Consider the following 15,975-nt stretch of genomic DNA (forward strand, 5'->3'; position numbering starts at 1 on the left):
CAAACAAGTTTTGTCTTGGCTGGTGAACTAATTACATGAACTCTTCAAAAGGTTAGATGAAAAACTGTGAGATGTGAAGCTATTCTCCCTATAGTTTTTCTCATTTTTCTTCAACTGAAGAAAAAGTTCAATGAAAACAAAAAGTTGAACTAGAAGCAAAATCACAAACACATAGCATGGATACAGAACACGTGTCCTTACAGTCACATATAACCAACACATACACACACACCTACACGCCCACCCACACACAAAGAATAGGGCACTAAATATTGCTGGGCGGAAATGGAGGCAGCTGTGCTTTTATGGTTTCATTTAGTCTGTTATATTTATCTGACTCTCCCATGTCCCCTCGCTTACACACACATTGATTATTCCATCTCCATTTTGATAGAAGGTGTGACATTAAGGTCAAAAGGAATGCTAGCTGTTTTTCTTTCAAACCAAAAAAATGTAAATGGTAAAAAAGTTCACAAACATTCACATTACACCTGAGAGCTGGTCAGTACTGCCCTTTCCCTGCTTTTCTAGCTGCTAAGCAACCACGAGGCACATTGAAATCACATGATTTAGAAAAACTCAATAGTGCACAGTGGTTAAACTACTTCCAGCTGTGTCACATATGTGGAAACCTGAAACCTCACAAAATATCTCCCTGCAATATTTCAAAGTGATGCAAACAGACAGCTCAGACCCTATGAATGTAACACGGTGACAGAATGAAACCTCTATTACGGAAAGATCACAATTTACATAACATGAGAGAGACAGAGAGCTCAATGTCTTTCACTGCATGAATTGCTGTAAAAGTTGAATTAATATATGTTTATTGCATTTTTTGTCTCTTGCCAAAAGCACCAAACCAGCTAGGCTAATTTATCTTCCTGAAAGCACTTATCAGGCATGTTAAAGTGCTACTGTTCACACTTTCCAGATATTTTAATGTGATGGAAGAAGTTTCACCTTCAACTCAGTCAAGGCCGTCTGTGTTCAGAATTTCACATAGCACTGACAATTGCCTTGAGGGCAGCAGTAGTAGTTGTTTGTTGCTGGACACATAAAAAAAGATCTGACCTTTAACACTGCAGCAATGCCAAGAGTGGTTAGATTCAGAAAATCTTGATAAAATGCCAAAGATCAAAGTACAGTGCTGAACCTGAACTTTTTCTCACCAGTATTTATATGTATTTTTGTGATTGTCTAGTAGTGATAAAATAGTAACCAAATCTTCAAAGTTGCACTTGGAAAGATCATAGGCCTACAAGGTATAAAGCAAAGAATGTTATTTATGTAATTCTTATACTATGCCAAAAAAAATTTGATCTACCCAAATCTCAGTTTACCGATAGGCATCAGGTAAACCTGTCATCTCCAGGTCAGACAGACATGTCAAAACATCAAAAATGAAGAAAAAAATGTATCTGGGTTCAAACACTCCGACACGACACTGCCTCAGTTAGCCTCCAAGCTTCTTTTCTCTCTTCACTCCACTATCAGATCCTCTGGGGGGGAAGGGAAACCCATGAAATGATTCCTGACACTACGGATCAGAGAGCAGTGCCAGCTGAGACATCTGATATCAACACTTTTCTGCCTGACTGTGAACATGTAACGTAGGAGGATTTCCACTGATTTCTGCTGACAGGAGCTCTAACTGTGTCTTGTCTGCACACTAATGCTGGCCCACAATATAAGTTCACCTACTGAAAACGCTGTGACATGGTAAGCTCCATTCTTCCATACTGAATTGAACTAGATTGAAATCACTACGGTGTAGGACTGTATAAATTGCACATTTATTTCTACCATAATCACTGTATGCAATATGGGTGTTGCAAGGAACTGCTTGGACTGCAATAAATCTTAGCTAATCGTTTAGGTACCATGCATTCAGATTCTGACTGCCACTAATATATTTCTGAAAACTTGTTGCAGATTTTTTAGAAGGTAAAGAGGTGGAGTTGGAAAATTCATTAAGAATGAGTAACAATGCTCCGCATAAGGGTCGGGACATTTTACATGCAGTGGAAAATCTCTTGTGGACTTAGTATAAATCTAGATGACTTGACCCTGCAAGGCTGAAGCTATAGGCTATATAAGTTAGGCCAAGACCAAAGTAGACTTCTGGTGTTCTAGTCAGGTAGTCTATGCTTTTCAACAGGTAGTTATTCTGACCGAAAAACTTTTTTGATATTGGAGGGGTTTTAAGACCATAGAAGTGTGCTTTGGCCTTTCAATTAAGTGAAGACATTTCTGGAAAGAATAATATGGGGATCTTTCTAAAAATGACAAAAAAAATTGTCTCTGAAAATTCAGTTTTCTGATGGATAAGGCTCTATTCAAAAATGTGTTGCAGTTATTTCAGAGTACTCTTTTGTCTCTTCTCATTATGCTTCAAAGCAAAAGAAGTGGAAAAGCAAAAAAGAAGCTAAGTCAAAGACTTCTTTACGTTTTTTTTCTGTCTGTGAATGAAAAATACGTTACCTTCAAGGATGACTTCTTTGCCAGTTTTTTTTAGTGCCTGCACAGCCTCGTCGTGCGTGGCCTCTCGTAAGTCAAAACCATTGACAGACAATATGGCATCCCCGACATAAAGCGCCTCTGTCTGGTCAGCTGCAAGGCCTTTAAAGATTTTTGAAATGAGGATCGGCATTTTGTTTTCCCTTCCACCTGTGTGAGAAAAGAGAGAACATATTGTTACTTCATTTTGAAAATAATTCAGGAATACTTTGAGTAACTGCACATTAACTTTGGTGCAGTGCAACTAATAAAAACTTGAACAGAATTATTATATTAAACCCTTTCATATTGCACAATCTAGCTGAAAAAGTGAATACACGAATTTTAAAATGTCGTTAGCAATTAACAGTGAAGGGGACAAAATGTCAGAGGGCTTAGTTGTTAAGTCACAAAACAAGGATCATGAATGCCAAGTTAGAAGTTGAAATTCTAAATTAAGCCCCGTCCCACAACTGCTATTACTCTGACTGCTGTACTCCTCATATTTAAGCCTCTAAATTAAGGGTATGTACGTGAGCCACGGTTGAAAGCACACAAAGACAGACATTTAGTAGTAATTACTCCCAATGTACTAATTTCAGCAGCTTCCTTTCGCTCCCTCTCCCTCTTTTTCTCTCTTTGTCGTTAAGCGAAGGTCAGGTAGTACGTCAGTGTATCTACTTGTTGCTGTGGGCTGCCACTCTTCACAAGAAATGTCACTATTAATGTGAGATGGCAGTCCAGCCTTCCAGCTAGTAAAAAATAATCTAAAAAAGGGGATTAGATTCCATAAATTTTTTAATACATCCCGAAGAGGTTGTGTCTTCAGGGTTATTCCTTTCAATTTATCCCACAAACTGCAGTGCAAAACTTTTAAATCACCCCTTCTGTCTATTATTTTAGCTTCAACAAAGACAAGCTTTCATATACAATAGTGTGAAAAAATGTTTTGATGGAATCATAAATTCTGATACAAAAAAATTACTAAATCAGCATGTTCAGCCACTGAATCGTGACATTAAACACTTGGGTTTAAAACAGAACAAAATTGCAAAGGGAAAATACTCATAGCACTGTAATCTTAATAGGCCTCCCACCAAATTTCTTTATGTTTTCTTAATTTTTCTTTTTTTCATACCAGTACCTGACCCTTTTTGATTGCTTTGTTCAACCACAATACTCAGCGGAATGAAGCTGAAGCTGATGTAGATGAGTGGGCAGTTAACAGTTGGGGAGGGCACAGCTCCTTCACACAAACTCAAAACCACAATGAATCAGAATCAAAATCTAAAGAGAAAATTCATATTAAAATTAAATACTGCAATACATAAAAACTTTCACACAACAGAATAGGCTGAGGTAAATTTCTTGTATTTTGTTTTTCTCTGAGTTAAAGCATGAAGCTGTGCCACAAAAACAGGGAGGCACAAACAAAAACCTAGGGACACCAGGACTAGATAGACAGGTTAAGATAATATCAGAACTGAAAAAGACCAACACTCATATCTACAGCTAGATTAGAGGCACAGACTGATGCATGCCATAGAACTGTTGTAGGAAACTGGGGCAAACGAGGAAGACTTGCAAGTACTCATTCACATTCCCCCCAGAACAGTTCTTCCCTTTGACGGCCTCAGCCCAACAGCAAAAGTATGAAACAATACTGTTGGACCAGATGGTCCATGTTTAAAAGAAGCACTTCACAGCTGCAGTGTGGGAACATTTTGGGCTAGTGCCAAATGAGAGGGGAGAGTTACACAGTCCTAAGCCAACTAAAAATAAAGATTAAAAAAACTGCTTTCTTATTCTGCTTAAAAGATATTTCATGGCTTGAAAGTGACTGTATCATCGTACCACTTCAACATTGAAATCACAGCAACAAAACAGGTTGAAATTCACAAAAAAAACAAAAAAACAACAACTGAAAACACAGTAAGGGAAACGTCTTGCTAGAATGTTCTAAAAGGTAATTTAACAGATTAAACCCACAACTGTAGCACGTACTTCTGTAATGGCAATGGAAATGTTACATGCACGGCTGTAAAATTTAAATTGCCTGGCACCCACATTTCTGACCTTTCACCCTAATCAAAACTGTCTCGGCCAACTGAAATATTAAAATTTGAACACGTTCCTTTCATAAGAAGCTTCACTTACCTTGAAATTACCTTTGACTCTTTTTGCACCACCTATCTTTTCTAAATTACAGAGCCCCATAGTTTCATATCATTACATAGAAACATTTGAGCATCAGAGGACTACTACCACTGCACAAAACTGTAAATAAATAGCGAATTTAAAGTTATTAATACTAATGTTATTTAATACTAGCATTAGTCTAGCATGAGCATTGGTTTAATTGAATTTTCTTTCATTGTTCTCATTGTCTTCTGTGAATAAATGTGCTAATGTAACTCACAGTTTGTAAATATTACATACTAGCAAAATGTCACCTGGACATAATTTGATAATCTCTCATGTTATATATTAGTCAACTGGTTAAATAAGAACAACACTCAACTGGAAAGAGTGTGCTGCAAAATTTGAAGATAACAAAATCTGTTAAAATTAACTATGCATGGATTTTAAACTTTTTATGATGTATCTATATTTTTAATATATTTAACTATGAAAATAAGTAGGCATAGTCTTGATTTGTTTTTGTTTTTTCTGGTTCAAAATGGAAGTAAACATAGATAAAATGGCATCTAAGTATAAGTGCAAAAAGGGGGTACAAATAGACTGAGGGGCAAACTGACTCAGAAAGAGCAGGTGAACTTTGACATTTATTAAAGCTGACATGACTTTGATTCATCTTATGCCACTAGAGTGCTAATCACAGCACTTTGCTAGTTGCACTTCTCCTTTCCTCTTGACAAGTAGGAAAACAGAGTCTTGCTCCTTGAGTCAGCAAGAAGGTAACAGTATAAGATGTATCAGAGTGACAAGGCAGTGTCATTTGTGTCAAAATAATTTACAACAGCTGTAAAATGAATGCAGGTTACAATAAGACAGTAGCTGAGGTGAATAAAGGTGAAAGGCAGCATGAGGTGAAGTGTTGTAAAGTATTCTCACAAATTTTACTTTGTTTTGGTCAAAAGGTTTAGATTTTCAAATTAATTGTAATATCAGAGACCTGAATTAATACAGAATGCACATATCAAAAGTAAGTAATTGTTTCTAAATGTAATACCAGGTATTGCCACCCTTTAGCAGCAAATAATTTTGTAACGTCCTTGATAAGCTCTCAGTGTGCTTTTGGAGAAGATTTGTTAGGCTGACCCATCCTGGAAAGCTACAACAGATTTACATTATATTTTCAACATTTTAGGCAAAGGCTCTTCCTGTTCTTTGCTGTAGTTCTAAAGCCTTAAAAATGGCAGTGCACTCTTTCAAGTGTATGAAAATCCATTACTTTATTTGACATTAATCCTTGAATTAAATCAGGCTATGATGAATAATATTTCCATGCCCACTTCATGTGTATGTGGCTTCTGTTGCATTTAACTCATCTGTCCAAAACAAAATGCTGTTAATCAGTTATGGTTTTGATTTAAAAAGAGGGTCAATTACTTTTTTTGTATATTGTCAGGTGTGATAACTTTTTTCTAATAGTAAATTTTGTTTGACTATCTGAAATATACAAGTGTGCCAAAGAAATCTGAAAGAAATCTGTTTTAATGGCACTGTTTACACTTTAACCTTTTCCCTGCTTTGTCATTTATTTGTATCCTCTTGTCATCCACTTTGATGTTTTTCTTTAGTCTTAAAATATAATTTACTGACATGACTGGTGAATAAACATCTTTGACATGTTTCAGTGAAAATAACCATTATTATGAGCACCACATTTATCCACTTTGCATGTTATTGCTTTCCTTTCTATAACTTTTCATATCAAATACTTCAGCGCCTTCTGGCTGGCGACCTGTCAGTCAGCTGACAGGTGGGTGGCAGTTGTGGAGATAAGGTGGAGTTACTGGAGCTACTCATGACAGGTAATTGAACTGTACTGACATGAACATTACTGACATGAGCCTAATTAGGTAATTTTATGCTAACAGCACGCTTGTTGGGAGAGTACTCCTGTCACAACTGTTGCATAGTCAGCACTTTCAACTTCATTGGACAAGTTTCTTACAGCGCTAATGAAAAGCAAAGCAAACATCAAACAATGAGTTTAAGACAATACTTCCAAATATTATGAAGCAGCCATTGTTTTCTTCAAGGTCACTAAAACAGTGACCAGGATAGTTTGTTTTTTGTTGTTGTTGGGTTTTTTTTATTACGTTTACGACTTTGGCTTAGTTTTTATGTTCTGTTGCATCTTATTTTGGAAAACCCCTTGTCCTGAACATGAGAAGCTTACAACAGAAAAAAATCCTTAAAAGGTCAGCAGAAACATTTTTTCTCACTAAGAAAAGTGGCCTGATCCAGAGACCAGAAGTCTAGCTTCCCAGACTCCCCTCTTAAATTTAGACATGCAAGTAAAGGTTGCCTCAGTTCTCTTCTGCAAACTGGGGTGGGCTCCCTAAAATTAACACCAGTGGAGTACTCCACTCCCAGCCACATAGCTTTCATCTTAGGCCAATGACAACTGACTGCTGTGGATTGCTCCACTCAGCTGTTCACAATGTGGTGTCAGCTAACCCACAACAACTTCTGCCCTCTTTCATTTGCATTTCTCTGCTTCAGTCTGACACCTTTCCCAGTGTTTTTCTTCCTTCCGTTCTTTCTCATTTCACTTCTTTGGCCTTTGGCTTATTCCATGCCCCATCTAATCTGCAGCAGGCCCTTTGCGCAACTTTGCTGCACTTTTTTTTTCTCCTTTGCGTTGGAGCAGCCAGCATCACAACAATGTCAAGCCAACAGGCTGCCAGCTCTGACTTCATCTTAATAACATGCTGTCTCATTTTCATAACCACCCATTTCTGAAAAGACAGAAATGGCATTTATGTCATTAGGGCGCAGATTTGTTCAGTTGTTGCTGACAAAAGTAAAGGGGAATAAATGAGCATTTTCACAATGATGAACCATTTCTGAAGCATGACAATAGTGCAAGTTTACAACAATCCATCAAACAGAACCTGTGCATCAGCTGGCACTCAGCAGTCAAATCATTACCTGTGAGCATAAAGTTTGCAAGAGGAAGGAGTAGTAGTTTACTCCAATGCAAGTTCAAACACATCGTGTGTACAGTCAAGATAAAAGTAAAACATTTCTTGTCACACATTTACTGCATTGTTAGACTACTGCACACAGCACTGCTTAAAGTTTCCTGGCACAAACAAATCACAGACAAAGACAATGAATAAATTAAACTGTTATTTAGCGCAAAATAAAAGTTTTGCGCTAAATAGCACAAAGTTGCAATAAACTCGCATCAAAACACATATATTAAACGTCTGGTCCTTTTTTTATTTTTATTGTTTTGGAAAGTGTTACAATTATAAGATGCTAACTTCCAGGAAATACAATACAAATTAAAAGGCGACAATTTATTGCTGATCAATAAATTGTCCCATAAGTTGTTGTGATAAATGATAACATTGTTGCTTAGAGACCATTTTCAAGTAATACAATGTTAATGGCATAATAATGCAAGAACAGATTAACAAAGATCAATTAACTTTAAAACTAATGAATATTTAACACTGGAACTGGAAGACTTCTTAAATATTGTAAATAAATGGAAAATTGTAGAGCTCGTTTGAATTTATCATGCTATTAGTTGATGTATTTAGTCTATTATTTGATCATTTACATTGTCTTCCAAAGTTCATCCTTCATTCTTCTTCTCATAGTGAGAATCAGCAGCACAGCAGTACAAGAGACAAGAGTGCTAGCTTGACTTGCACGATGTAGAGAGGTCAGTCTTACCTGACAGAAAAGTTAAAGATGCAACATTGATGTAACCACGATGTGCATCAGTAATCTGTGCAGCTGCTTCTATCTTTTTGTCCGTTTAAAAGAAACAATAATCTGCAAAAGACCAAGAATGGTTGTCCATTTTTTGTGGAGATAGCTGTTTGTGTCAAACCCGTCTATTTTACTTGGCTTTCATCGCCAGTGAGATCTAGTTTAAAGTGTATGTCTTTGTTTTTAAACTACTTTTAATTATAATTATTTTTATTTTGTTGTGTTTTTGGATTGTACAGCACTTTGTATCAACTGTGGTTGTTTTAAAGTGCTTTATAAATAAAGCTGGTATGGTATGGTATATTGTTAATCAGAACTTAAAAAAGGTGACACATTTATATGTTAATTTTCTACACAGTAAAGTGATGCAAATGGGAAGAAATGAGAAATCACTGTGTTCTGTTTATAAAATATGAGAAAGCCATAAGACTTTGTGGGTTTCCTTTTTTGCATCTGTTTAAAGAAAATGATTTCCATTTTTAGCATTTACAGTTAAACAAGAGAAGACTTTCAAAACATAAATGGCAAACATAAAGGTGTATTTTCATAGGTTTTTGCACTGGTAAAAAAACAAAATATCATATGTCCAGCATCCATTTTGTGGGAAGGGCCAAAATCTGGAATGCTGCAACTAACTTTCTGTTCTCTCTTATTTTTCCTTTTGACAGAAGATTCATTTGGGCCAGAGATTCTGTGCTTGACTTTATTTCTTTTTGAACAAAGCTCTCCAAGAAGGTATTACACTCAATAAATAAACATATTCTCTAATGTTGAATGGTATTTAATAGTGTTTTTTTAAGAAGAAACTTGTAGCAGTTCCCTTATTACCAACAAATTAGTGCACCACCTTTCTATTTCCCATTAAAAGTACTTCAAGACCAGTGCTTCTCTATTACAAATTAATTTATCTGAAAATGAGTTTGTAATTATGACTGAATTGTGAATTCTGTATGCTTAGTTGTCATAAAGACAATGTTAACTACAAACCATTACAAATGCAAAGTGTAAACAGCTTCCCAGCATTTCCCTTGCAGTCTTAGTTGAATTTGACTGCCAATGCCTATTATCTATCTATCTATTTATTTACTTTATTATGAAATGTTACCCAAGACTAGCTCAAGGCACAAGTATAAGCTTAGGAGCTGTTTAATGCTACCACACAAGCAGAGGACCCCCTGGAAAACCACAGTTATTACTGGGATCAGGTTTGCAAAAGTGTATCTCATCAGCACACACTCATATAAAGAACATTTTGTTTGAAAACGTTCATCTTCTCATTTGCAAGTATAAAATTCTAACATTAAGAAGACCTCTTTTTTTTGTAAAAGCGACAAAAAAATATTTGAATTTTCTTAAACATATCCAAAGACATAATTTTCCAAGTGCCATGAGAGAGTTGGAAATCAGGAAATGTGAAATATTAAATACTTCAATATGCATAAATCAAATTTAGATTAGATTACCTTCAACGTTTTACAAATTGCAAACAGAAAAGCAGCGAGAACACTGCTTAAGTTTTTGAAAAAACTAGGCTTTTGAGACAAAAAAAAAGAGTTCAATCAACTCATTCTGAAAATCAAGTCATTCTGAAAAAATGGACACGCAAAGAAGTATGCTTATAAGAAAAGAATGAGGCTGAGAGGTGTGTTTAGATTTCATAGCTGATATCAGCAGCCGATCTAACCTGCACATCTCTGCATTTGTTTTACCTCAAAGACTAAGTTATTGGAAAATTAGGGTAAACATGTATCCTCAGATTGTACAGGTTGCGGATCCCTGATCCAGCCAGACGTTACAGGACCTGCTCCCATGTGACTCTGGGATACTGAAATGGTTCCTCTGGCTAGGTGAGTCACGGCTTAAAAAAAATCACTGCTGTCATATTTCTTCGCACACGAATACTTGCAAATATAGTTTAACTTGTAATGAAAAAGAGTAGCTGTGCTTGAAAACTCCTAAAAGTGTGACTTGTCCTTAGGAGTTAAGGTGAGTTTGAAGGCTGGCTGCTGTGCTCTTCGTGGTTACTGAATGCTCTCAAACTCCAAGTCAAACTTACTGACAGTAATTCACCGCCTATTACGACGTCTTCTCTTAAAATTACCCTACCTTTGATACTAATTCCAAGTCCTCCCACATCTTGTTTGGTCACTCGCACGGTGCGCTTCACATTGGTGATGGTTTCCGGGACCGGGGACGAGCTGAGGTTCGGAGGGTCTCCGTTGACAGCACCTGCGGGACTCGGGTTGGGCTTCGCGGGCTCCCCGGCTCCCTCACCGGGGTTTACGGTGAGATTGTCCTCGGAAAGCGTGGCCAGCACACGGATCCAGCGGTCCACGGTCAATCGAAGTTCCAGCAGTCCCGTTTTCTGCGCCTTCATCGCGGCAGCCATGTTCAACGCATTCCTGGAATAACTCTAGACGGGCTGGCAGTCCTGTAAAGAGAGGGTGGAGGGCTGGGGTAGGGGGCATGTAGACACGCACACACTACCGTAAAGAAACACTGATTTCACCTCCTCCTTCTCTATTAGTAAGGAGTTGTCTCACACTACTACAATGGCAAAGAGTTAACAAAGTTCGAAGAGCTCTTTGGTTTGTTACCCTCAATTAAATGTGAATCCATTCTGTCGTTAATTTATTTGATCTACTTAGCCCTTTTTACTGTTTTAGTTAAATGTGTGCCATTTGCACGCAAAGGTGTTAGATTCACGTAAAAAGTTATTGGCTTATGGCTCACTACCCATCTATAAGTTGGGTACAGTGTAGAGAGCGCCCCAAGTCTTTGAAAAAGTCAATTGCGTAAACAGGTTTATTGCCTATTTGCATGTTCAACTTTGGTTTATAGCTGCATTGTAACAATCACATTGTAAACCAACTGTAATTGTTGTTTTACATTGCAGCTGGCTTCTCATGCTGAAGGTAATTTTTGATTTGAAGGTTTTAATTCAGAACTTAGTTAATTGTTTGTGTTTTATCATCACTAGTTTAAAATCAAATTACATCAATTGATCAAACCTGAATTGGATTATTCTATATTGAACTGATGTTCTTCAACATACTGTGCTAGATTTACAGATTATTATTCCATCCAAGGGTGATTTTATTGGGATTTATCCATGGACAGCAGTGTTTTCAGTAAAAAAAAAAAAAAAAAAAAAAAAAAAAAAAAAGCTCATATCATAAAAAGAAACAAGAATAATGAAAACATAGGAGTGAACACAACTGTTCACTTCAGTTGTGTTTAGTGTGAATCATCAAGTGCTGCATTAAATATATAGATGGTGTTATAGTACTTTGTGTTATAGTCACTTTAATACAACCAACACTCTTTTATAGGTGTTTTGTGAGTAAGAAGCAAAACAGTTGGTGAGCAGTTGTTTAGTGAAAGGTTGTTTGAACTGTGAAGTATAAAGGATTTGATCACAGTCAGCAAAATGAATGGAATCCATGTGGCCAAAATTATGCTGTTCACTAAATTATGTTTAGTGAACAGCAGTAAACAGTCAAGAGTCTAATGTGATTTTCTTTTTAAAGGCATGCTTATGGAAAACATGTATCATTAAAAATTCTTTAGAAGTTCAAAAACTGTCACAAACAAAGGTTTGTTTTGTGATTAGTTATCCAAAAACAATATGTAATGAACAATAAAAAATAGGATTCATTTAGATGCTAAAACTCAGTCTTTAATAAGCCATTGCCAAGTCAATTGTCCTGGGTTCTAGAGTCCTACTTCATATTGATAAGTCTTGCAACATTACAGTGATTCAGCAGAGGCCCACTTAATTGCACACAGTTGAAAACAAACATGAGTCACTGATACAAACTGATGAAGCGGCCCACCATTTCAATACTCTTTTGCATCTGCAAGTGATCTCCTAGCTCTTCAGCTGAGTTTATGTACATGTGTGGCTGCCTGAGTTGCATCTGTTTCACAGCAGGTGAAACAGCAATGAGGTTCCAGTAACTAATATTAGAAAGCACACTTCTGGGTGGGCCGGTTTGAAGTAAATTGTACACTAAAAGAAAACAAGTTTGGCTCACTGACTGAAATTTGCTTTAAACATTTGCAGATGGCTTCCAATTATACCTTCATAATCAGGTTGACCTTTTCCATTTTTTTTTGTATTTATTCAAACTGTACTGTTCCTTAAACATTTTTGAGACAGACCAGGCTGTACACATTTTTTTCAATCTTTTGTCTCCCTCTAGTGGTTAAAGGGCCATATTATTTTAACAAAAACGTGCACTTAAGTGTTGGCTTGTTGTGCTTTGAATTATTGGGTTTCATGATGGCCAAAAACAAGAACAAAGGTAACATTATTAGCAGTATGCTAAATTAATTGAATTTTTTGTACAGTCCAAGATTGTTGTAATACAATGTTATTTTTAAACTTAATGAAAGCAACCAGTAGGAGCCTACCAAAGAAAACACTTTTTACCGAACATAGCAGTCATTCAGATTAAAAGGGACAAAAGTCTTTATATTTATCCATTACAATAATATCTAACAAAGACAGACATAGTATTATTTATGATCAAGCCTGTAAATAGTGTTCAACATAGGTCAGGCTGCTGCTATGCCCTCTAGTGGCCATATAACATTAAATCAAAACGTTCTAAACAGTTGCTATTATAATAAATACACAATTTAATTGTTTGTTTTTTTTAATTTATTTATTTTTTTCATAATTTGTATGTACCCCCACAAACCTTCAACACACAATAAATAGTTCAGAAGCAAAGAAAAAAGGCATTGAAACCAGCATTTAACTTTAGCACCGCATCTATTTAATGATGTTTCACATTCGAACAAACGGTTTGACCATTTGACCTGTTGTCTGTACATCTGTCAGTCTATTACTTTGTGATGTGAGTGGCAGGTGGCTGGCTTGTCTTTCACATTGGCTTGGCTTGAAGTGCTTTAAAAACTTCAAAAGTTTTGTGTACATAAAACAGTCGCCCTATCATTTGCTCATGCTGGAATGTGTTTTTTTGCTAAAAAGATTAGTGGTCCTCTCGAAAGAAAGCATGGTCCTATTTTTAATTGTTATGTTATTTTAGTTTTGCTAAACATCACCTGCCTTGAGTCTAAGTATTGTGCAGGGATTTAGGCTTTAAGGGGTTTTCTTTAGGTGTTTGGCAGCGGTAGTGTAAGGTTATTAGATATACTCCTTAGTGCGTTAGTAAAAGACAACAGAATTCTGTCTTGCTTCTTGAAGACAATCTATTCTACATATTGTGATTGTTCCAGTTCTGACTTTTAATTTGGGAACTCCAAACCCACTATCAGAACTAAAAAAACATTTTGGTTGACAAGGGAAAACATTTTTAAGTAAGAGATAAGTTATTTGCTCTTAGTTCTTCTAAATAAGCCCTTGAAAAAATTTAAATTAAAACATTTACTGTTGAAAATTTTAACTTGACTTAAACACCCTTCTAATACCAACGTTAGCTGTCTCATACCTCATTACAAATGTTTTTTTGTATATAGGTGTCAAAACGAGGACATTTCAGGGATAACAAAAGTGTAATGTATTTCAATAAGAATATTTCACAATTGTCCAGTTTAAAATAGTTTTACCTCCTCAAAAAATCTATCTTTTTGTCCAATTAGCATTCTTGTATTGTATTTTTTTATTTAATCCTTTGAACCTACCTGCAAAAAATGCCTTGATGTCAAAGCTCAGACTTTGATAAGTGGAGTAAGAAGAGCATAAATGCAACAAGCACAAAATTATAGAGAACAACAATGGAAATACAATTAACATGGGACTAAGAAAATGTTTTCTTAACTCTTTAATGTACAATGTTTTTTTCAGTTTACTGTTTCAACTGTAGATCAGAGAGAGCCATAAACAGGTGGCATGTGACAACTTTGATTTAATTTTCAAAAATAGTTGATATTACTTTAGTCCTTATGGATTAATTTAATAAATTAATACATTGGTATATAAAACAAATACATTTATTTTATATATATATATATATATATATATATATATATATATATATATATATATATATATATATATATATATATATATATATATATATATATATATATATATATATATATATATTTATATATATATATATATATATATATATATATATGTATATATATATCTATATATGTTTCTTCTGAAGAACAGTCAATAGAGATAATCTTAGACTTTACTTATGCTTTAGTTATCTGCTCACACTTTCTAGTTTATTGAGTCTGAAGTACCTATGTTCTGCATTCAATGATAGATACATATTTGCAAATAAAACAGAAATATAACGTATTTTTGCAACAATAGATGAAATTAGGACAGTCAATCTGAAAGCAGTGTGGTTGGGTAAAACCCCCCACTTGTTTTTTTCCACAATCTCAGTTCAATCAGCCACATGAATGCATGTCTAAGCTCCCCAAAGACAGTGGACAGTTGGGGTGGCCTGCTGATTAGTTTCAACCTCCCCTCCTGCTTCCCTAAGCCATCCTCAAAACATCTCTGCTCCATCCATCCTTCCCTTATCTGTGAAGGAAACAAGCTCCAGAGGTCTACCATATGGACTAGTGTCTGAGCGGCTGACTGCCTGCCACCCGCCCTCCCTTTCCCCCTTCTTTCCTCTCCATAGCTTGCTTGTGTGTGTGTGTGTGTGTGTGTATGTCAAGCCTGTCCTGACTGTTTAGCCTGCCCCACCTGTTCTTCTGTAACAACAGACCAGACCTTTCATCCTCAGGCCTGCTGGCTAGATGGATGAGCTGATAACAAATAAAAGGAATACAGACTGCGGAGATGTGATAGTATGGTTCCGTAAAACTTCACTCAAAAGTTTGACTTTTTTATTCATTTCAAATGAAAGAAATTTGTGACAAAGAAAATAAAAGTGACGGATGGAGGCTGAAGTTTCAAAATGTTAATGTAATTGTAAATCATGTTCAGGGTAATCATTTGAAACATTGTGATAGATTTGAAAAAGCTTGTAAAACAAGCAGGGCCAAAAACAAATAAATGGAAAAATTGAAAACAGAAAAACAGATAGGCATTGCAATAACTGAATGAAACAATTGCAGAATTAATTCAAAAAAATATGAATGACAGTGTTCAGGGAACAGACTGCCTCCTGGACACTCGGGGACACTGGATAATAATGAAGGGGAACTTGAAGGGTGATAATGAGAGGTCAAACTGACAAATCAGTCTCAGACGTGTACACCTGTGGCCCACCTTCTGCCATCCAAACCGCCCTGTGACCACGTTCTTAACCGCAGCAGTCTTCGGTTACTCATTATACCCTTCTGAATAATGTAAAGGTAGATATGCATGAGGGATCCAAGCGGCGGAGAGGGGACAGGGATGAGGGTGGAAGGATCTACATAATAGGGCAATCTCTCTCTCCATCTGCTCATGTCTTCATAATCTTCCCCTCCTCCTACTTGATGCTGATCTATCTGCTTGACACAGACGTCCCATCCTCCAACAATTTAGCCTTCTCTAATAATATCGCTCCTGACCCGCAGTCCCACTTGAGGAAAACTGGGCATATGTGTTGACGCGATTGCAGGCGGGTTCAT

At 36.2% G+C, this 15,975-nt stretch overlaps 1 protein-coding gene across 1 annotated transcript in view; it reads right to left on the reverse strand.

The window, feature by feature from the left end:
- The window catches only part of snta1 (syntrophin, alpha 1), a 40,985-nt gene extending 30,082 nt beyond the window's left edge, over positions 1 to 10,903 (reverse strand). Inside the window, exons 1-2 of the mRNA XM_044122010.1 lie at positions 10,525 to 10,903; positions 2,485 to 2,670 (exon numbers count right to left, since the gene is read on the reverse strand). Of these exons, the coding sequence (XP_043977945.1) occupies positions 2,485 to 2,670; positions 10,525 to 10,807 (469 nt within the window). The 5' untranslated portion in view covers positions 10,808 to 10,903. The remainder of the gene's footprint in view (positions 1 to 2,484; positions 2,671 to 10,524) is intronic.
- Positions 10,904 to 15,975: the final 5,072 nt, after the last annotated feature.

This window comes from Gambusia affinis, linkage group LG07 (genome assembly GCF_019740435.1).
Source record: "Gambusia affinis linkage group LG07, SWU_Gaff_1.0, whole genome shotgun sequence".
In the NCBI taxonomy this organism is placed as follows: domain Eukaryota; kingdom Metazoa; phylum Chordata; class Actinopteri; order Cyprinodontiformes; family Poeciliidae; genus Gambusia; species Gambusia affinis.